Source organism: Callithrix jacchus, chromosome 5 (assembly GCF_049354715.1).
Source record: "Callithrix jacchus isolate 240 chromosome 5, calJac240_pri, whole genome shotgun sequence".
In the NCBI taxonomy this organism is placed as follows: Eukaryota; Metazoa; Chordata; class Mammalia; order Primates; family Cebidae; genus Callithrix; species Callithrix jacchus.
The window spans coordinates 78,482,436-78,505,663 of NC_133506.1; the positions used below are offsets into that span (position 1 = coordinate 78,482,436).

Below are 23,228 nucleotides of genomic sequence, written 5' to 3' on the forward strand. Positions count from 1 at the left end.
AACACTACCCTGGAGCAGGGTCACCAGAATTTTTCTATAAAGAATGAGTTAGTTAATACCTTATTATTTACAGGCCACAATGCCTCTGTTTGAACTTTGCAACTCTGCCACGGTAGGACAACCATAAATGATGAGTAAACGAAGGGGTGTGGCTGCATTCCAACAAACTTTATTTACAAAAACAAGCAATGGGCCGTACTGCTGATCCCTGCTGCAGAGGATAAGGGAGGTCTATACTGATATTTATCCTTCATTAATTCATGCATCCACTCAATACATTTTAACCTAACACCTACTATTTGTTGTGGATACAACTGTGAACAAGAAAAGAAGTATCTCTGTCATTCTTTAAATCATTTAAGAGGAAATGAAGAAGAAACCTTTAAAGCTTTTTAATCTAAAAGTTTTCTAGATTTATCTCTGTGGAACAAATTTTCACTGCAAATCTGATGGGTTCCACAGTTTTTATGAGTTTTAAAAAGCTCTATGAGGCAGCTTATTTATAATTAAAGTATGGGAGGACCCATATTCCTTATGTATCTATTCCCACAGACACATAATTTGTTGATTACTATTTAGAACACTGGTTCTTAAATTTGAACAGGTATCAGAATCCCCTAGAGGACTTGTTAAGACAAAGATTGCTGTGACCCGCCCTTCAGTATTTCTGATTGAGTAAGTTTAAACAAATTGCCCATGCTGCTGGTCCGGAGGCCAGAGTTTGAGAACCCATAATTTAAAACCTCAAATCCCAGCATCCTATAAATCTCTGCCATACAGAATATGGAATCTAATGCTAATTCCTCTATAATTTTCCTGCTTTCTTCCTTGCAGTTCCTGCACCCCCTGTGTGAGTCCTTATTTCTCATCAGCATGATGTAAGGGGAGTTAATAAATTTTACTGCTGGAATCCAAGAACTCCAGCTTGGGTTTTATCCTTCCTCTCGCATCAACTAGTAATGTACTGCAGCTTACTGACGATAGGTTAATCTGTTTTCAGGGAAATAACTGTCCACATTGGCATTATCCTTCCTGACCCTCACCCAGAGTAGTATAATAATATCAGGCAAAAAGAAGGAGGTGGAAGATGGCGGGGAAGGGGGAAGTCTCACTATACAGGCAGGACACTTTGAGGCATATAACTTGTGGAGACAAGGTCAATTGGACAGTTTAGATACATGTGTTAATAAACTTCTAGACAGTATTATAAATTAGATCAATACTATTGATTTCTTCCTAACACAGACAAAATGAGAATATAATAAAAGTAATTTTAAAGCATAGAGCACTTTAGCAAAAATGATAGCCCATGTGGGATGCCAGGAGAAAGAGGGGCGGCTTGAAGCAAGAGATCAAGTGGAAGGTTGGCTCAGAAAGAGGCCACCAAAAACAAAGTTACCTGAGATAAAGGGATTGCCAGCACTGGCCAAACTCTCATCCTCTGAACATTAGGCTAGCACTTTCCTATTACTGTTCTACTACGTAATGAACTTCATAGGTTTACAGGGGCTGATTTTGGAACTCAACTGCCTAGGGTCCTCTATGAAATAATGTGCTTTGAAATACAGTCAAACACACAGTGAATACTTCAAACAAGATAGGAAGAGACTCTGCTAAGTTTATATCAAACAAGGAACACTTGAACTTAGTTTTTCACCCCATCACAAAGAACACATGTGATCTCACTGCTCCTCTGTGTGTCTCCCCTTCTCTCCTTCTGGAAGAGAAGACTTGCTCTAGAACCCACTTTAAGGGGCTGATCTCAGGTTCTTCCCATAAGCAGTGACTACAGCTAATCCCATTAAATGCCTCCCAGAAAGCACTTCTAAAACTGGATCTCCAATTTAGACTTTTTCCCCAATAAGTCCAAAGGAAGGATGAGTGGAAACATGAAGAGTATTCTTTCTCCTGAGGCAGAATCGAGAATTTAAGCCATTGTGAAATCCAATCCAAGATATCCTCCAAGTCCAAAGCCATCTCCAGATTCTTTCCTCTCTAATCCATGAAAAAAGGAGCTATCAAGGGGTATCCTCTTAGAGACATAATTCTTCTTGACGGAGCTGAGTGTTTTTTTTTTTTAATGGGCTGGGAGATGGAAATGGGCAGACAGAGTGTGGTGACTGGCTATTGAAAGGGCTTCTTTCCTAGGTGGGATCTTTGATGTTTGTCAAGACTCGAGCTCCAGCTGAAACTTTTCCCACAATGGGAACACTTATAAGGTTTCTCTCCTGTGTGAACCCTCTGATGTCTATTAAAGTTTGATCTTTGAATGAAACTTTTCTCACAGATGGGACATTTATAGGGTTTCTCTCCCGTGTGGATTTTCTCATGGTGGCGCAATCCCGAGAAGTCACTAAAGCCTTTCCCACAGTAATCACATTTACAGGGCTTCTCTCCTGTGTGAGTTCTCTGATGCTTCACAAAGTCTGAACTCCGCAGAAAGGCTTTTTTGCAGATGGTGCACTGAAAGTATGTCTCTCCGGTGTGAGTTCTTTGGTGAAAAACAAGCTGAGAATTCCTATAAAAGGTCTTCCCACACTCCCTACAGGTGGGGAGCTTTTGGGCCATGGGGGCTCTTGGCTGCCCCCTCTGGCAGGTCTCTCTCTTCTCCTCAAGCCACATGGTGGACACTTCTCCTGAATGAGAATTAGGCAAATGCTGACCGAGTGGTTTCTCAGAAATCCTTTCTTGAGAGAGCTGTTCCCCTGTTCCCTCATCCTGAATGTTTTGCAGAGCCTCAGGGAGATTCTCTCCTTCTTCAAAGCATCCTGGCTCATCCTCACTAAAGAAGCCCCTCAAGGAAACCTGAGAAGGTACCTCTCCTGAGGCTTGACAGGAAGCATGCAGAAGTTCCTGGTCTCTGTGATTTTCCAAGTTTAAGTTCTCCTTGTCATTCTCTTGTCTATCTCCTAAAAGAAGAGAGAAGATTTGAAATCGTTCAAGTGCTTTGCCCTGTTTTCTAACTCATATGTCAAAGAGAAGGTCATCAAAAAACATTCATTTTCTTTTTTTTTTTTTTAAGGCATTAGTAAGTGAGAAGAAAACTACCATATGGCCTGAATGCCAGAACTTACTTTCCCTGTCCTGGGTTCAATGCTAACTGGTTCAGCTCTGGAGCTGAGGACTTTTAAACAACAAAGGAGCACTCAAAGTGCTGTCCTGATCCCTCCATAAATAAGCCGCATGTATTTCTTAAGGCCCTGGAAAAAAACAAGTATACTACTGCTTTTAAAATGATTTTATCTGATTATATAAAAAAGATAAATATAACTTAAAAAAAAACTGAACAGATAGAAACATATACAGAAGAAAACTAAATCCACCTCAATCTTACTACCCAGAGATAACAACTACGAGCATACATTTCCTTTCAGTCTTTTTTACCTATACGTATGCACGTATATGCTATTTTCTGACATAATTTGTGCCATATTGTATATACAGTTCTATATCCAGCTAGGTAGCATTTAATTGTAAATGGTGGTATTTATTAATCAATTTAATATGGAGTCTCCCTCTCCCATTGATAAGACACCCCAAATTTGTGAAATGCATTGTGCCATTTTACCACAGTCACAGTGCAGTGAGGCTGTGCTATAAAAGTGAATCCTTTGATCTGTGCTTGAATATAGTATTTACATGCACTTTATTAAATCACACTAACAACTGGAAGTTTGTTTTTCTCATCATAACTTGGGTTTTTGGTTATACTACTTAATGATGCATATAGAAAACTTTTATTTTGGTGGTTAAAATTTTCAACTTTTAGAAATTATTTTATCTGTATAGATCTAAAGACGCCATTTACCTTTCTCTTTCATATATTAGTGTCTTTTCAATTGTCTGCCAGGGATCTAGGCGTCTTCTAGAGAACTAAATCCGAACTTGTTAGGTCAAAAAGCCTTAGATTGTCCCTGAATCTAAAATAAAATTAGGCCTCGGAACATATTCCTCAAATGGCAAAGATACTTTCTCTTGTCTTTAAGAAAAAGCCTTTATTAATATCATTTTAAAAAGCTGAGCAATGGCCCATCAAGAAGATGTCACAATAAACACATCATTTGTTCTCCTACCATGGAAATCTAATTTGTTTATTACGTTTTTGCTACTATAAATAATGCTGTGATCAGCATTTTTCTTTTTAGTTTTTGCCCACATTTCTCATCAATATCTCAAAGGAATTTCTCAAAGTAGAATTACTTTGTCAACTGGCATAAATATTAAGGCAACCCAGCTTCCAGAACGACTTTGCCATTCTCTCATATGTGAAAGTGGACAGAGGGGGAAGTGGGTATTCAATACTTAAATATTGAATATTTTTAAATATAAGCCATTTAGATGGAAAAAAAATGGTTTTTCATCATTTTAAATTTTACTTTGTAAGTTATAAAAGAATGAATCTTTATCACATTTATGAGCTATTTTTCATACTCAAAGACTGCTGCCCATATTTTACTGGGAAAGTACATTTTTCTTATCAACTTGCTTTCACTCCTTCTATATTAACAAAAATAATCATTTATCTGTCATGTTGATAAAAAGTGTTTTTTACCAATTTAGTTACCCTAATTTGCTGGTGGGGTTTTTTTTTTTTTTTTTTGAGACGGAGTTTCACTCTTGTTGCCCAGGCTGGAGTGCAATGGTGCGATCTCGGCTCACTGCAACCTCCACCTCCTGGGTTCAAGCAATTCTCCTGCCTCAGCCTCCTGAATAGCTGGGATTACAGGCGTCCGCCACCACACCAGGTTAGTTTTGTATTTTTAGTAGAGATGGGGTTTCTCCATGTTGGTCAGACTGGTCTTGAACTCCTGACCTCAGGTGATCTGCCCACCTTGGCCTCCCAAAGTGCTGGGATTACAGGCGTGAGCCACTGTGCCAACCATGATCATGTTAAATTCTTATACAGACCAGCATCTCTTTCTAGATTCCCTTTTCTGTTCCACAGATCTGTGCATTTATTTTTATATCAGCATCAAACCATTTTAATGTTTACCTTTACATTACAACAGACTTAATATTTTCAAATCTAACATGCATGAAACATTCTTCTTGCAAAACTTTTTTTTTAATGTTCTTGCATGTTATATTCTTCCAGATAACTACTTTAAAAACTTTAATCCATTGGATTTTGATTAGAAGTGTAAATATATGGCTTTTTGAGACTGCCCCCTGCTGGCCTGTTTTAACTAGGAGCTGTTCTTCCATATGGTCAACTATAAGAGCACATTCACTTGCTATATTGACTTTTGCCCCTGATCCGAGTCCAGATCTGGTAAAGTAGCAAACTGTTATATTTTTCAAACCAGGCCTTTCCCGTCTGGTTACTGTGACTTCCACAATTATTCTAGATCTCTTCCCTCCACACGTGGACTCCTGCATTGACTATCTGCAGGCTCCTCTTCTCCAAGTGTTCCCTTCCTATCTGTCCTACACATTGCTGCCAGATTCATCTTCCTAAACCTCTTTCCATAGCTCCTTTTTTTTTGTCTGAGACAGAGCTTCATTCTTGTTGCCCAGGCTGGAGTGCAATGGTGCAGTCTCAGCTCACTGCAACCTCCGCCTCCCGAGTTCAAGCAATTCTCTTGCCTCAGCCTCCCAAGTAGCTGGGATGACAGGTGCCAACCATCACACCCAGCCAAGTTTTGTTTTGTTTTTTTTCAGTGTAGACAGGAACCTATAATCGCTTTTTTTTTTTTTTTTTTTTTGCCTATCATAGGCAGGATGGCCCTTGTAGACTCCTCACATCTAGTAAAAGGCAGGATCTACTGGGACCATGTCAGCAGGTGGGATAAAGGAAAAATAAACAAACAAAAAATGAGTAGGAATACAGTGAGCTATATATTAGAAATAAGATCAGACTACTAGGAGTGATATGGGAAATCCCTGTACCTTCCACTGAATTCTACAAACCCAAAACTGCTCTAAAAATATGTCTATCCAAAAAAAAAAAAAAAAAAAAAATCCTATTGCAACAACCTCCAAAGCAATATTTTTTCTGACTACAACCCATGGTAAGTTCTATGGACTAAACTGTGATCCCCCAAAATTCTTAGGTTGAAACCCTAGCCCCCAATATGATGGTATGTGGAGATGGGGCCTGGGACCTTTGGGAGGGCTTAGGTCTAGATGAGGTCCTAAGGGCAGAGTACTCGTGATGAGATTAGTTCCCTATCCCCCTTCTGTCTCTCTCACCTCCCCGCCATCTCTCCCTTGCTCTCCCCGTCTCTTCTCCCCTTCTCGCCAACCCCCCTCTCTGCTATGTGAAGACACAGCAAGAAAAGCGAGGTCAGCAAACCATGCTGGCACCCTGATCTTGGACTTCCCAACCTCCACAAACGTGAGAAATTAATGTTTGTTGTTTAAGTAACTTAGTCTATGGTATTTTGTTATAGCAGCCCAAGCTACGGCAGTAATCAATATATTTATATAGAAACACAGTACACAGACACATATTTTAAACAAATATTTCCTGAAACACGACCCATCCCTGCATCTGATATTTCCTATTCAATTGTATTGATTCTTTTTTTTAATGCTGGTTATAACTCTATCAAATGATTCCACAACTCACTAATTGGTTATACAATGCAGTTTGAAAAAGACTGTTCCAGAAGAAATCATTGTGAAACAGCATGATAAATATGTTGCATAAAATTAAAATCAAATATATCTCAATAAAATCTAATATATCTCGCCACCCCAATAATTGCTCTCTCTGTGGTTTATGAGCAAAAGAAAATAATAATTAGATCCCACTGGGGAGAAAGAATGGCTTGCCCAACAATACCCACCTTTGGTCCTCTTCTTCCTCTGAGGTTCTGGGATTTACTATATATATAAAAGTATGTGTACGTGTGTGTGTGTGTAGGTTTCACAGTTAGGTTTTACGTAACTTGAATGCTTTGGAAAAAGTGTAGAAAGCAACGGTTGACTGCTATTTTCAAAGAGCACAAGTTCAGATTTCTTCTTCCCCAGTCTTAAACTATTTATAAGAAGTATTTGTTAGCGGGGCGCGGTGGCTCATGCCTGTAATCCCAGCACTTTGGGAGGCCGAGGCGGGTGGATCATGAAGTCAAGAGATCAAGACCATCCTGGTCAACATGGTGAAACCCCGTCTCTACTAAAAATACAAAAAATTAGCTGGGCATGGTGGCACATGCCTGTAATCCCAGCTACTCAGGAGGCTGAGGCAGGAGAATTGCCTGAACCCAGGAGGTGGAGGTTGCGGTGACCTGAGATCACGCCATTGCACTCCAGCCTGGGTAACAAAAGCAAAACTCCATCTCAAAAAAAAAAGAAGTATTTGTTGATGTTGCTGTTTAATAAATGTTAGGTGCATGGGGATTAGGTAAAACATGTTTTTCTGTTTGTTTTATGTCTAGATACTTTAACTTCTTGCGAGGAAGGGTAATAATGGCTGTGACATAATCCTTTGCAATGAAATTCTACTCTATTTGTATGGTCTCAATTTGTGTGAATCTTAATTCTTTCTGAGAAAGAATGCTAAAACAGACAAGATTAAACGCAGCAGGTCTGACGTGTGGTCTTCCTTCCATGGTTAAATATGTGTCAACAGCCCAACAGCCAGAGATAAGTAGACTCAATCTCAATATTCAAATCAAACCAATCAGATCATGGCTAGTTATAACAAACGTAATGGAATATTCCCTCCCCCAACACACACTTCCTTCACCACCTCCCCAGTCACCTCCAATGTAATGACAGGCAGTCAGAAATGATTCCAGACCAATGAAAGATTACTCACCTATGCAGCTGGGTCTTGGGATCTTATCATTGACATGAAGGTACAGTCCTGCCAGCTCTTCCCCATATTCTATTGAATTAGTCAGGTCAGGTTTGGAATGGGAAATGCCTGCTATAGAGAGAAAGATGTATGGTGGGCCTTGATGAATGGGGAAGCTGGGAGCTCAAGCTGTGTCTTTCAAAGGAGCACCTTATGCATCAGGGAAAATATAAAGGCTCTGGACACTTGTAGAAACTCACCTTAGAACAGCGTGTGAAGCTTGTAAGACACCAGTACTCACAGGATGACCTTGACAGATGGTAAAGGCCACAAAAACAAGAGTCTCGGCAGGTGAACAGAAAGGTCTGTAGACTGCCTGACAGGCTGGTGTGAGAATCATGACTGGGATGCCACTAATGGTTGGTTGACAGGTGTGGTTTATTAGAAAAGAGCATGGACTCAGAGCCAGCCACAACTGAGTTCCATCATAACTCAGCCCACTTATGAGCTATGTGGCAGTGGCTAAGTATTTGATCTGATACTCATTTTCATCGGGCTTAAAATGAGAATACCATCATCCATTTCAGATATTAAAGAAGCTACTCCATGCAATGTACCCACAAACAGTTCCTGGCACACTGAATACTTTCAATACAAGGAAGTTCTTACTGTAATTCTGCTATCTCCAACTTGTCCCAGTTCCCAACTATGCCTCTAATGATTTCCTTCATCTAGCAATTGTAAGTTCAGCAGATGTCTCTAAGAGTGCATAGAAAATGCCTAACATTCCAGTACGTCCTTCTTCCATCAGGCTAACCCACGCCCTCACCTCCTGAGACCATTTTCCCATAGGTCTCCAGCATGAGATCCCAGTATTGCTCCTTTTGAGTAGAATCCAGGTGTCTCCACTGTTCCTAGGGAAAAAAATATATAGTACCATGACTCCAATGAGATACCATGACTCCAAATATCCAATGAGGGTATTTGAACCTGCATTCCCTGCCTAAAGGAAAGCTGCGAAGAAAGAAACGTGCCATAGTATCCTGGCCATTGCAAGACCTAAGAAATCCCAGGAGAGTGGTGCAAGGAACGAAGAGGCCAAAGGGAAAACAACAGTCTCTACATCAATATTTCTTTCCCTAATTAGAAAACATCTAGACTTTACGTTCTGTATTTTTTCAGCTGAATTATTTAAAAATGGAGAACATACAGAGGACAGGAGCCTTTTCCATACTATTTGTTTTTTTAAAACTCAAGTGTGGGGCTGGGCACGGTGGCTCATGCCTGTAATCCCAGCACTTTGGGAGGCCGAGGAGGGTTGATCACGAGGTCAAGAGATCGAGACCATTCTGGTTAACATGGTGAAACCCCGTCTCTACTAAAAATACAAAAAATTAGCTGGGCATGGTGGCTCATGCCTGTAATCCCAGCTACTCAGGAGGCTGAGGCAGGAGAATTGCCTGAACCCAGGAGGCAGAGGTTGCGGTGAGCCGAGATCACGCCATTGCACTCCAGCCTGGGTAATAAGAGTGAAACTCCATCTCAAAGAAAATAATAATAATAATAATAAATAAAACTCAAGTGCTTGTACTAGGGATCTTTGAACAGGACGAGCCTGGTAGTCCCACTATTTAGTTAAAATCAGGAAATTCAAAAAGCAAAAGAAAGAAGTTAGGAATCTGTTGGAAAAGCAAATGCAAATCAGTAAAATGTCATTAGAGTCAACTGCATTGTAAGCTTTACCCTGAAACAAAGATTGGTATATTCAGAGAAGAGAGAGATGTTATAGCCATACTTGAAATCTCTTATAGTTCTGCTCTTAAAGTCTAACATCAGATAGTGAAAACTGGTGGGTTCTCTGGAGCAAGGTGTCCCCCCACAATCTCCAAAAGAAGCCCTGCTTTTCCTAAGGAACAACAGACTAGAGACATAAAGCTGGGAATACCATACAGCTAGGGTCTGCCTTCGTGAATTCAGATTTCAATCTTCCATCAAGAAGTTGACTACTAGAAGCTCAGATTGTAGAGCAGAGGGATCAGCAGCCCATTTTCTGGAGTCAGACATACTGAGTTTTAAGTCCCTACCTTGCCACTTTCTAGCTGTGTAACCTCGAGCAAGTTTCTTAACCTTCCGGGGTTTCAGGCCTCACCTAATGATGAACAAGTGTTGGGAGGTTTGAGATAAATAATGCAAGTGTCACCTGTTTTCATTGCACACTGTACTCATTTTATTCACAGAATATATCTTCTTATTAAATATTTATGTGTATGTACACGTGCATATGCACACATGTAAGTATTTGATTGATTGCTGCCTCTACTAGCAATGTAAGCTCCATGAGAAAAGGATTCTGCCTGTCATACTCTGCCTGTCATTGTATAATACCTTCCCAGTTCCCAAGACTCTGCCCAGGACAGAAGAGGCACTCAATATATGTTGCCGGGGTGAAATAAAGCCCTTAGCAAATAGGTCCTCAGTAGGTAATATATATTATTACTATCGTATCAGTCTCCCAAACTCACCCCAAGGGTTTGCAGAGAGAATTAAGGGATTCTGCACACTTTCAGAAACCCCAAAATTGATAGTCATGAATAGCCAGGCTTCAGGGAACAGAAATGAGGAGAGGAATTACTAAGTCATCCTCCTACTGTACACAATATACTATTCAGGGAAGGCTCTCTATGATATGGTTTGGCTTTGTGTCCCCACCCAAATCTCATCTTGTAGCTCCCATAATTCCCACGTGTTGTGAGAGGGACCTGGTGGGAGATAACTGAATCAAGTGGGCAGGTCTTTCCTGTGTTGGTCTCATGATAGTGAATAAGACATTATCTGATGGCTTTAAAAATGGGAGTTTGCCTGCACAAGCTCTCTCTTTGCCTGTCCCCATCCACATTAGATGGGACTTGCTCCTCCTTGCCTTCCACCATGATTGTGAGGCCTCCCCAGTCATATGGGACTGTAAGTCCAATTAAACCTCTTTCTTTTGTAAATTGCCCAGTCTCAGATATGTCTTTATCAGCAGTGTGAAAATGGACTAATCTACTCTCAAGTCTAAATCAAGTCTGCCACCTAGCACATCAAAGGGAAATAGAAATGGCTCAAGGAGAAAGGAGATACCAAAAGTGTTTAATTAGCAGGTGCTAAGACAAACAAACGAAAGAGAGTTTAGATGTTTTGGGTGGAAGGGATAGAAAGCTGAAAAGTGACCTCAATTTATACTTAATTACATAGTCAACTATTTATTTATTTATTTATTGAGATACAGTTTTGCTCTTGTTGCCCAGGTTGGAGTGCAATGGTGCAATCTTGGCTCACTGCAATTTCCAACCCTCAGGTTCAAGTGATTCTCCTACCTCAGCCTCCATGATAGCTGACATTACAGGCACCCGCCACCACGCCCAGTTAATTTTTTTGTATTTTTAGTAGAGACGGGGTTTCTCCATGTTGGTCAGCCTGGTCTCAAACTCCCAGCCTCAGGTGATCTGCCCATCTTGGCCTCCCAAAGTACTAGGACAGGCATGAGCCTCCACACCTGGCCTACATAGTCAACTATTAACAATAACCACATTTTTAATGTGACTTTTAATTTAAATTTTTTAATTTTTAATGTATAAACAGCTAGCAATTTATTCGTTAATCTTCTGTGAATGCAGCTATTTTAACAACCTCCTAAAAATAACCACTTGAGCAAACATTGCTGAATATAGGAGTTCTCGGTCTTTTTGGTCACAGTAACATCTCCCTGGCTGCCTGGCTTGCTGACACAGGACCTATTCCATAAGCAGCAGAATAGTAGCTATCAAGAAGAGTACAAGGGCAGCAAAGGAAACAGCCACCAAAACCCCCAGGGGTCAAAATCAGCTCTTTCAAAAACCAGAAAAGTTGCTTCAGGAGCACTAACAGGGTACCTCCAGCTTAAAGACACAAATTTACTCCAAGAACAGCCGAGAAGCTGGGGACATTCGAATAAAATCTCCTACTAAAGAGGCAAGACACCAGTGGCAGCCAGCTTGCCTTTTTCTCTTATTTGGAAGAGAAGGGAAAACCTAACTTTCCATCCTGAAAGAGAAGCATGGGATTTGATGGGAAAAATTCTATTTTTGTGTGGAACCAGCACCATCTTGTGGGTTTATGAGATATTACCACAACTGACTTACAGTGAGTTACTTACACTGTGTTCCTTTCCTTAAAGTTTGAAAACAGAGGAAGGTGAATAAATGCATTGCTGGAGTCTATGTGAGGTTCTGACTGAGCCATGGTTTCTACTAATGAAATACTACTGTGTAGTGGTAGTGATACCATATCATTATTCTGGCATTATTATTATTATTTATTTTTTTTTTTTTTTTGAGACAGAGTTTCACTCTTGTTACCCAGGCTGGAGTGCAATGGCGCGATCTCCGCTTACCGCAACCTGCGCCTCCTGGGTTCAGGCAATTCTCCTGCCTCAGCCTCCTGAGTAGCTGGGACTACAGACACGCACCACCATGCCCAGCTAATTTTTTGTATTTTTAGTAGACGGGGTTTCACCATGTTGACCAGGATGGCCTCAATGTCTTGACCTCGTGATCCGCCCGCCTCGGCCTCCCAAAGTGCTGGGATTACAGGCATGAGCCACTGCACCCGGCCCTATTCTGGCATTATTTATGAAGTTCCTCATTTATTTAAGAGATTAGAGAGAGTGACTAATTTAAAAATTCCCTTTACTTCCAAAGGATTCCATTAAATATCAAAGTCTTTCTGATGCAAATAACTGTTGCTAGTTTGGAGGGGATATTCAGATTGGGTAGGCATGACTTTTGTTTGTTTGGCTTGAATGGTTGCTAACTAAAATGTAGGGAAATACAGACACACGCATATATTTAAATACAGTTGTAAAAAACAAATTGGTGCTGATAGGATTTTAAATCTTTTGACTTTAAGTTATCCAGAACAGGTGAGGATACTCTGTACATACTACAGAAACAACAATAATCCTCCAAGCCTGGTTGACATATTTCACAGAATACCTAAATCTTTTTTACCAAGCAATGTCCTGCTTAACAATCTGGTTTCTGAAGACCTTGAAAGCAGGCAGAAGGATACCTTTGATTCACTAAAAAGGCGTGTCTCTCCGCTGCCACCTCCCCATCCCCCATCCCCCAGAGAAAACTATGAATCTGGTATTCAAGTTTTTATCTCTGAGCCTGGAGAGCTGAAGCTCAGACCCTGGTCTGAAACACTGCATTAAGCACCACCTACTGCCTTCTCTATTTTCATCTTCACTCTACAGTACATTGCAAGCCACGTCCCAAAAGGAGTTCCCTCAGTGTTTTAAGTATTTTAATTAAGGTATACAGGTTCCTGAAAAAAAATTATTTTTACAAAATTCAACTTTTCAGAATTGTTAATTACATACCAAGATAAATCTATCCCAGAGACTTATATGTACAGCAAAAATGAAGTATTAGGAATTGTTGGATTTACCTTCTGTCTGAAACAACTGAAAACAGGACAAAATGTATGAAACAATAGTTTTCAGACATTGCACATTACACAGAGCAAAGCAGAACAAGATCCCTGAAAGTGGGAAAACAAATTCAGTGCACTCTAGTTATCTAAACATACTGCCTAGACAGAGGATCCGGGCAGCAGCACAGGAATGGGAACCCAGACTGAGCCAGGGATCCTCCCTGAGATGAGCAAAAGGAGCTCAGAGTCTGGGAAGACCAAAATGGTCAGAGTTGACAGGGTAGAAAAATCCAAGAGGAGGAAGCTGCACAAACAGAAAGCTCCAGAGATCTACAGAACGCCCCCTCTTAAGTCTGGGAAATAGCCGCCCAAAAGAATCAGAGGAAACAATCCTCTGAGTTCACACAGTGCTACAAACAGTTTATATTTCCACCAGGCAGATTGGAAAACCTGGTATATGAAGGGGCATCAGACTACTCAGAATACCCCAAAGAGAAGTGCCTTGGCATGGAAAAAATAATACTAAAGGTTTCTCTGGTGCCATATAACAAACAAACTGTGTCCAAATAATTGCATCCTATAGAAAAGCTCGGGAACATGTATAGTAATACAAAAACATCCAGCACCCCACAAGGCAAAATTCACAATGTCTGATATCCAATCAAAGATTACCAAGCATGGGCACCATAGTAAGACACTATCTCTACATAAAAATGTAAAAATTAGCCAAGCATTGCGGCACATGCCTATAATTCTAGCTACTCAGGAGGCTGAGGCAGGAGGATGGCTTAAGCCCAGGAGGTCAAGACTGCAGTGAACTGATTACAGTGCTACACTCCAGCCTGGGTGACAAAGTGAGACCCTGTCTCAAAACAAACAAAAAAGACAAACATTACCAGGCATACAAAGAAGCAGGAAAACAATCTTATAATGTGAATAATCAGTCTATCAAAACTGACCCAGAACCAATACAGGTAGTAATCCGTAGATAAGGATATTAATACAAACATAACTATACTTCATATATTGAAGAAGCTAGAGGAAAGATTGAACACATTAAGTATAGACATGAAAGATATAATAAAGCCCCAAATCAAACTTCTAGAGGTGAAAATTTTATCTAAAATTAAAAATAGACTGGATGAGATTAACAGCAGATTAAATGCTATAAGAAGAAAAGATTAATGAACTTGAAGACAGAAATATAAAAACTGTCCTAAATGAAACACCAAGACTTCAAAAACAATGAAAAATATACTGCATAAGATTAATAGCAGATCAGATGCTATAAAAGAAAAGGTTAATGAACTTGAAGACATAAAAATAGAATTTTTCAAAAATTAAAAAAAATCGGTAAGCTGTGGGACAACTTGAAGAGCTCTGATACATATATATACATTATCATTATACACATTCCACAGATATTATTTCCCAAGTCCTTAAAGGAGAGAGGAAATAAGCAAGACGGAAAAAAAAATGCTTTAGAAATAATGGCCAAAAATTTTTCCAGTTTAATGAAAACTATACACCCACAGATCTAAGAAGCTCAATGAATCCCAACTACATGAAATGTGAAAATTATTCCAAGGCACATCAAAATCAAACTGTTTAAAAAAATGAGAATACATGGAAAGAAGATATATATATATATATATATATATATATATAAGAACAAAGATAAGAGTACATTTGGCATGATTCTATTTTTACAGAACTCTAGAAAAAGCAAACTAACATATGGTGACAGCATCAGAGGTTTCCTCAGGATGGGGAATGGGTGAAGAGAGGCAGGAGAAAGAGATTATAAAGGTAAAAAGTTTCCCCTTCACCTTTTTTGTACCTCAGCTCACCTGAGGTGCTGCTGGGAGCAGTGTGGTTCCGAGGTCCTGGTCTCTGATCAGCCTTTCCGCCAATCCAGCAGGCTGGGAGGCAGCCAGGGCTGAAGTGAGGAGAGGAAGTTTTCAGAATCTGGATGTCTTCCTTAACCACTCCCAGAGGCAGCAGATAACAATCTTCATAGATCAGAACAATACCTGTACTGCCATCTGTATTTCAAGACTTGTGTTATCTTCCCGACAAACTCCAACTCCCTCCAACCTTCCAGTCTCACCCATATTTTCTCCCATCTCCTTCCTCCAAGCCAAAATCCAGATGGTCTGGCCCAGTCATAAAGCAGTTTAACACACAGACTTTGACTCTCCAAACAAGATTGATTTATTTTGGTCTATCCTGTTTGCAAACCTCTCAGGGATACCCCAATCTGAGCAGCATACCATTTCAACTCACACTTAGGCCTACTAATCACAGTCCCAAAATCTCTCCAAGAGAACACCATACAGCACCATCCTCACCTAATTCTGCTTCTGCATCAGATTCCTCTTTCACAATGTGGCTCAGAAGCTCCCCAGGCCCTGAGGATGAATTCTCAAGTCCCAACTCCTGAGGCACCACTTCAAGATGGGGCTCCACTTCCCCCATTTGGCTGCTTTGAGATTCCATCTTCTCTGATAAGATGTCCTGTCCTAGGACCTGGATACGGATCTAGAGACCATAAGTTAATTAGTAATTACTTAAGAATCCAGAGTAGGGATCTCTAAAAGATACAAAGCTTACCCTCTACAACATATCATAAGACAGTGTCTAGGGATGTGGAGTAGAGAAAGAGAAAACCAGCTTTCACTGCTAGTCCAGCAGGAACCAGGGAAAGAAATATCCCAAAAGACATCAAAAGCTGAGGCCTGAACCAGGAGTGGGAGACCTTCAAGACATCCCATGAATGTTGTGCCTCTACTGGACATACCCCACCAGTTAAAACTCAGACCTCTTTTGAATAACTTCTCAAACATTCTAGCCTAAAGGTGGAATATGCTAAGAGACTTTAACCTCAATCCCCAATAGCTAAAAGGTGTTCAGAGTGAGAGTATTAGAATTAGGTGAGGTATGGGGGGGACCCAGATGTGGTATAACAAGAAATATACATTTAGTCTTTGTCCCCAGTTCCTGCAAATAGCTCCTAAAGCCCTGGTAATTTCCTGAGTGACAGGAGTGAAAGAAGAGCCTCTGTTATTCATAATGAGCCCTTCTCAACCACACCTGAATTTATGCTAGGCTCCTAGATAGCTTCAGTATAGGGGCTGGTTGCCAGAGGAACCAACCATGAGATTAAAGGGTTGGAACTTCCAGTCTCTCCCCGCATCTTCTGAGGAGGGGAAGGCAGCTGGAGATACTCAATCACCCATGGCAAATGATTACATCAAGTGTACCAAAGTAGTGAAGCCTCCATTAAAATCCCTAAACCATGGGGTTCAGGAAACTTCCAAATGGTTGACCTCATTGAGGTACTGGTAATGTAGCATGCCAGGAGACGCATGGAAGCTTCATACCCTTTCCCTACACCTTGCTCTATGAAGCTCTTCTCTCTGGCTGTTAGTGAGTTGTATCCTTTATAGTAAGTCAGTAATACTAAGTAAAATACTTCCCCGAGTTCTGTAAGTCATTCTAAGTAATTATCAAACTTGAAGAGAAGATGGTGGGAACCTCCGAATGTATAGCCAGTTTGTCAGAAGTACAGGTGGCCCCTGGGACTTGTGATTGGCACCTGAGAGCAGGAGTAGCCATCTTGGATTGCGCTCTGAACCTGTGGGGTTGTACTAACTCCAGATGGTTAGCTTCAGAACTGAATGGTTGGGCACTCTACTGGTGTTAGAGAATCAGAGAATTGGCCGTTGGTATGAAAAGCCCCACCCATTTGGTGTCATAATTGGTATCAGAAAAAAGACAACACACCTGATGGGACCAAAGAGGAGCCCTATTTCACTCCCAGATCATAATACCCTCTGCTTACCCATTGCCACAGTCTCTGGGGGTCCCCCTTCAAACTCTCCACAAGCGTCACTGCCTCTTCTCCACTTCCTGGACACTGTTTCCGCACCCACATCTGGATCTCCCCAGGCAGGATGGTCAGAAACTGCTCCAACATGAGGAGCTCGAGGATCTGCTCTTTGGTGTGAACCTCTGGCTGTAGCCACTGGAAACAGAGCTTCCGAAGTTGTTTCAAGGTTTCATGAGGCCCAGACATCACTTGGTAACGGAACTGCCTGAAAAGCTGGCGTGCAGTCTCAGGGCTGGAGAGTTCCTCTTGAAGGGCAGCATCTGATCCAGAGAACTGGGAGTCCTCGGCCTTCGCTAGTGATGGCAGCAGGCCTAGGGCCTGCCCCAGGTCAATGGGCATTGTCCAGCCTGGCAAGTCCTTTTAAGTAAAGTGCTTCTGAAGTGGAACTGTCTCTGGAAAGAACTAGGTCTTCACCAGGAATGAGACTAAAAAGGGAATGAGATTGAGTGGTATACACAGGAAGGGGACACATTTTCAGAAAAAACAAATTCACATGCCCTACCCAAGAGGCCTTGGAGTCAACTATGGAGCTTTTGAAATTGCTCAATGGATACATGATTCCATTTTGAAAGATTATAAACTTGAAACCACAAAGCAAACTACTGATACCATACCATACCTAAACAGCCACCATCTCCCTGCCCATTTTCTAATGCTCTTTCTTGGTCTTCCAATGTCCAGACAAAATGAAGAACAAAATGCATCATAAGAAGCATTTTCGCCGGGTGTGGTGGCTCACGCCTGTAATCCCAGCACTTTGGGAGGCTAAGGCAGGTGGATCACGAGGTCAAGAGATCAAGACCATCCTGGTCAACATGGTGAACCCCTGTCTCTACTAAAAATACAAAAAATTAGTTGGGCGTGGTGGCGCATGCCTGTAATCCCAGTTATTCAGGAGGCTGAGGCAGCAGAATTGCCTGAACCCAGGAGGCGGAGGTTGTGGTGAGCAGAGATTGTGCCATTGCACTCCAGCCTGGGTAACAAGAGCGAAACTTCATCTCCAAAAAAAAAAAGCATTTTCACTATAGATTTGCAGGTAAATGGCTCTTCTATAGAACACTTCTACATCTTCATCTATATATCTGCATTCTAAAAAACAAAGCTGGAAAAAGATATTAGTGCCATAGGAATAAAAGCTAATGTTGAAATATTCAGATGCTTTCATAATAAATAGAAAGTTAAAAATAACCAGTCTTCCCAAAAAGGTATAATGAAATTTTCAAGAGACCTCTTTTGAGTGCCATATTGAAACAGGTCTATTTGAGAATTTGTGAAAAAAAGCAAGTATCATACCTGACACTTTCAACCTCAGGGTTAAAGAGGGTTGAGAAGACTAACTACCTTGAAAATACTCCTATAGCCTTGATATAAATAATCACTGTTTTATGTGAATGGTATCAAAATTTAGAAGAGCACAACTAAGACAGAAGGAGAAATATTAAATGGCAAAATAATATTGTTACTTTAAAAGGATCATCCACTATTTCTAGTTAACTTTCTTGCAAGTAATCATAATATAGGATTATTGGGTCAATCCTTAAATGTTATGAAGAATTTGGTGGTCATCATTTCTCCCTAAGACTAATCACAACAATAAATAAAAAAATACCCACTCACTTGGGGATCCAGCTTAATCAGAGATCAGTACAATGCTCTAGCTTTTTGTAGCTGCTTATTTCTTAAGGTGTAGGAAACAATGTCTTCATCCTTACCATTTCACCCAAATAATTTATCCTACATTGGAAAATCATTTAAAAACTAAAACAAACAAATAAAAAAACACCAATTTTTTTCATTTTTCTTTTTTTTCTTTGAGACAGAGTCTCACTCTGTCGCCCAGGCTGGAGTGCAGTGGTGTGATCTCGGCTTGCTGCAACCTCCGCCTCCCAGATTCAAAGGATTCTCCTACCTCAGCCTCTGAATAGTTGGGACTACAGGTGCCCACCACCATGCCTGGCTAATTTTTGTATTTTTAGTAGAGATGGGGTTTCACCGTGTTAACCAGGATGGTGTCAATCTCCTGACCTCGTGATCCACCCACTTCAGCCTCCCAAAACACCAAATTTTTCCAAGGGCCCAAGAAACAAAACAGTGCAGTCAAAAGAATTACAGTTCACCTTTGAATAATGTAGGAGTTAGGGGCACCAACCCCCACATAGTAGAAAATCCATATATAACTTCTGATTCCCCAAAAGCTTAACAGCCTCCTGTTGACTGATGCTTTAAATAGTTGATTAACATACATTTTGCATGTTACTGTATTTTTGTGATAAAATAAGTTAGAGAAAATATTATTAAGAAAATTACAAGGAAGACAAACTACATTTACTATCCACTAAGTGGAAGTCAATCACCACAAAGGCCATCATCTTCACCATCTTCACACTGAGTAGCCTGAAGAGGACAAGGAATAGGAGGAGGAGAAGGAAGGATTGGTCTTGCAGTCTCAGGAGTCACAGAGGCAGACAAAAATTCATGTATAAATGGATCCCTGCAGTTCAACCCTGTGTTAAGGGTCAACTGTAATCCAATACCAAATTTTTTTATGTGGTCGTCATTAAATTTATTTTTTGCTTAAAAAGAAACCCAGGCCAGGTGTGGTGGCTCACGCCTGTAATCCCAGCACTTTGGAAGGCTGTAGTGGGAGCATCACCTGAGGTCAGGAGTTTGAGACCACCCTGGCCAAGATGGCAAAATCCTGTCTCTACTAAAAATACAAAAATTAGCCGGCCATGGTGGTGCACACCTGTATCGTAGCTACTTGAGAGGCTGAGGCAGGAGAATAGCTTGAACCTGGGAGGCGGAGGTTCCAGTGAGTCGAGATTGCACCACTGCACTCCAGCCTGGGAGACAGAGCATGACTCCATCTCCCAAATAAAAAAAAGTCAGCAAAGGCAGAAAACCTGAACACTATCAACTGACTTGCTCTAATTGACTTTACAACACTAGACCCAAGAACTGTGAAGTATACATTCATTTCAAGTGCAAAAATGATATTCATCAAAACAGACTATGTGCATAATTTTCAAATGATTGATACCTTAAAGTTAGCTCTAAAAATATTACACAAGGTAGTATTGCTAAAAAGCCATTAAAGCAATAAAAAAAAAAAAAAAAAAAAAACAAAAAAAAAAACACCACTGACAAAGCCAAAATCTGATAGAAAAGGAACACAAGAGAAACAAAAACCAGAAAGGTAAAATGGAAAACTTTAGAGCTTCCTGGGTTCGAATATATTCTCTGATCACAGTGCAATTAAATTAGAAATCAATAACAAGAGATAACTAGAAAATCCAAATTTATGGAAATTACTAAATAACACCGTTAACTAACCCATAGTCAAAGAAAAAACTCACAAAGGAAATTAAAATATGTTTTCATACTGAGTGATAATAAAAACAGCATATCAAGCCGGGCACGGTAGCTCATGCCTGTAATCCCAGCATTTTGGGAGGCTGAGGTGGGTGGATCATGAGCTCAAGAGATCGAGACCATCCTGGTCAACATGTTGAAACCCCATCTCTACTAAAAATACAAAAAATTAGCTGGGCATGGTGGCGCGTGCCTGTAGTCCCAGCTACTCAGGAGGCTGAGGGAGGAGAATTGCCTGAACCCAGGCGGTTGTGGTGAACCGAGATCGTGCCATTCATTGCACTCCAGCCTGGGTAACAAGAGCGAAACTCCGTCTCAAAACAAAAAAACAGCCTATCAAACCACCTGGAAAGCAGCTAAAACATTGCCCACAGGTAAACCTACAGTTTCAAATAACATCTTAAAAAAATGAATAAATATATTTTTTTAAATCCTTCGCTTTGTAAATCCAACCTATTTGGCTTCAGAGTTTCAAATAACAAGTGGCAACATTTTAGATAGGAAGATACTAACCTGTAAACTTATTCCAATTTACTTGTTTCCTAAATTAAGATAGCACTTTAGATAATACTTAAGAGAAATGACATTTTGGGAAAACTACAGATTTTATACAATATTTAAATCTTGTTTTAGTAATATTATGCTCCCAGGTAGCATGGTAAGAAAAACGTCTCGGCTATTCAAAATTAAATTACTTTAGAGAGTATTAAAATTGTTTAATAGCATTTACATCCCAATGACCTCATGAGGAATTGCCCCACTAGTTATGAAAAAAAAAATTAATGTTATCCCTTATACCTGTTATTAAGCCTTTAACAAACTGAATGAATTTTTAAATGTGCATCCTAGGTAAGTATACTTAATATACACACATAGTTACATACATGGTTACATATATAAGTAACCATTTGTTAAGCACATACTGTGTATCATTATTAGGCTCGGCTCTTGAATTTCTGATCCTCACAATCGTCCTGGTGTACAGCTCAGGAAACTCTGAGGCTCACAAGGGGCAGCCAGATTAAAACCCAGGAAGCTCTAATGCCTTTGCTTTGGGGAGAACTGCCAACGTCTGGTGATTTGTGGGAGCGTTTTGTGGTTGTCACAAGCAGCTGGGGTAACGGGCCAGGGTAACGCTGCTCATCGGAGTAGTCTCCACCATGCGCCCCCCCAAATGCCGACAGCACTCTGACGAGAGGGAGAGACTCCGAGCATCATCCCATCGAGTTTCCTCTTTCCTACGCTCATTTTCAAAAAGCATCTTTAAAAATGCCCTCAGTGGAAGTCAGCGGGGATGACCCCGCCTTCTGTTCCAGCGCAGAGACCCGGCCGGTCCCGCGGGGCGCACAGGCGCAGGAACGCAGAGCCGGGAAGGGGTTCACAAATCCCCCCGCACCCAGGGTCCACTCCCAGCCATGGCTGCCCCGGCCCCGCGCTCGCCATGTCCCCCACACGCTCCCAGACGCACGGGCGCGGGAGCCCGTAGACACTCCACCGCTCCGGGGCGCCCAGTCGAGTCAGGTGCGGACGCCGATGGCGCCAGGCCTGACCCGGAGCGGACAGAGGCCGGGACCGCCCCGCACGCGCCCTCACCTCGGCCCGCGGCGCCGGCTCCGGGCGCACTTCCGGGAGCTGGGCGGCTGCGCGCGCCTCCGGTGACCGGAGAGTGACGTGCGACATTGGGCGGAGCTAGGGCGAGGGCGGAGCTAGGGAGAGGGCGGGGCTGACTCCGAGGCTCCTATTGGCCGTAGGGGACGCCCCGCCCCTCTCGGCCGCCGAGGCAGTGCAGGTCCCGAGCCGACGTCACCCTCCGTTCCTTCCGTCACTCAGTCACTACTCACTCACGGTTCCTGAGTTCCTTCATTACGCACCGTCATTTACTGCGCGCCTATTCTGTGCCAGGCACTCGGCCAAGCACTGAGAGGCCTTCAAAGATCATTTGTCTCTCCCGAACCCTTCCGCCCAGTCCCACACCCAAAGTTGCAACGCTCTGCCAGGATCCCTGCTTCTTAACCGGTGCCTTTCTCCTCCTTTCCGTTCTTGCCTCACTTGGTTTCCCTGAGGCATTTGATTTGCCCCAAGCTTCTTCCCCTGTCTTAATTCTCCCACTCTCGCCAGCTCTGCAGCCCCTGGGTCCTCCCACTTCTCTCCATTCCGTTAGGGCTAGTCCAGTGTGGTCTCATCCTCTTTCCACCTGCGTCTCTTTCCCTGCCTCTTTCTCTCCCTCTCAACAAATGTCATCCTTGACTCTTCTCCTTCCCTTTCCCACACACCAACAATGGACGAATCCTCTGATTTTACCTCATTGTCTCTGGGACACCTCACCCTCTCTCCCTTCTCTCTACCCCTCCCTTGGCTTAGCTCTACACCTTTCTTAAGTAAGAACGGTAAGGTCTTCTTACCCTTTCCCGAGCGTCCAGTCTTGCTGGTGTCCAGTTCATCCTGTGCTGGGCCGCATCAGTCATCTTGTGCATTAATAGAAGTATGATGCATTAATAGAAGTTGCATTAATAGAAGTATGATGTCAAAGTTTGGCGTTCCATCTTGGGCAAATGGCAAAGAGGAGAGTATTCGAAAAGAAAGAGCTGTCAAGTTCCCCCATAACCTACGGAAATAAAATAAATAATAAAAATTTTAAAAAGAGCTGTCAGTATGGTGGTGCGTCCTGTCCCTGTCCCATGTTTAGAGGAACTGAAGACATCTCCTCTGGAGAAATAATACATCTCCTTATGTACCTGAAAATAATACATCTCCTCATGTACCTGA

At 41.6% G+C, this 23,228-nt stretch overlaps 1 protein-coding gene across 13 annotated transcripts; it reads right to left on the bottom strand.

Annotated features, from left to right (window-relative positions):
- Positions 1 to 147: 147 nt before the first annotated feature.
- Positions 148 to 22,089, bottom strand: ZNF18 (zinc finger protein 18). 13 transcript variants are annotated; one of them, XM_078373061.1, is made up of 7 exons: positions 22,056 to 22,089; positions 17,043 to 17,515; positions 15,550 to 15,739; positions 15,049 to 15,137; positions 8,574 to 8,652; positions 7,766 to 7,873; positions 148 to 2,909 (listed from the first exon to the last, which is right to left on the bottom strand). In XM_078373061.1, exons 2-7 carry the CDS (start codon positions 17,427 to 17,429, stop codon positions 2,125 to 2,127), a joined length of 1,638 nt encoding a protein of 545 aa, XP_078229187.1. In that variant the 5' UTR covers positions 17,430 to 17,515; positions 22,056 to 22,089; the 3' UTR covers positions 148 to 2,124. The 13 variants fall into 13 exon arrangements, with proteins under 13 accessions (XP_078229187.1, XP_017827763.1, XP_008994749.1 ...); XM_017972274.4 differs by having other exon boundaries at positions 7,766 to 7,876; XM_008996501.4 differs by having other exon boundaries at positions 8,574 to 8,658.
- Between the last annotated feature and the right edge of the window lie 1,139 nt (positions 22,090 to 23,228).

Coding starts and splice junctions, on each gene's coding strand:
- ZNF18 (XM_002747900.6), bottom strand. CDS start 17,429: ATGCCCATTGACCTGGGGCAGGCCCTAGGCCTGCTGCCATCACTAGCG. Junction 15,740..17,042: donor CCCAGAGACTGTGGCAATGG/GTAAGCAGAGGG, acceptor TATGGTCTCTAG/ATCCGTATCCAGGTCCTAGG. Junction 2,910..7,765: donor CCCAAGACCCAGCTGCATAG/GTGAGTAATCTT, acceptor CTCTTCTTTTAG/GAGATAGACAAGAGAATGAC.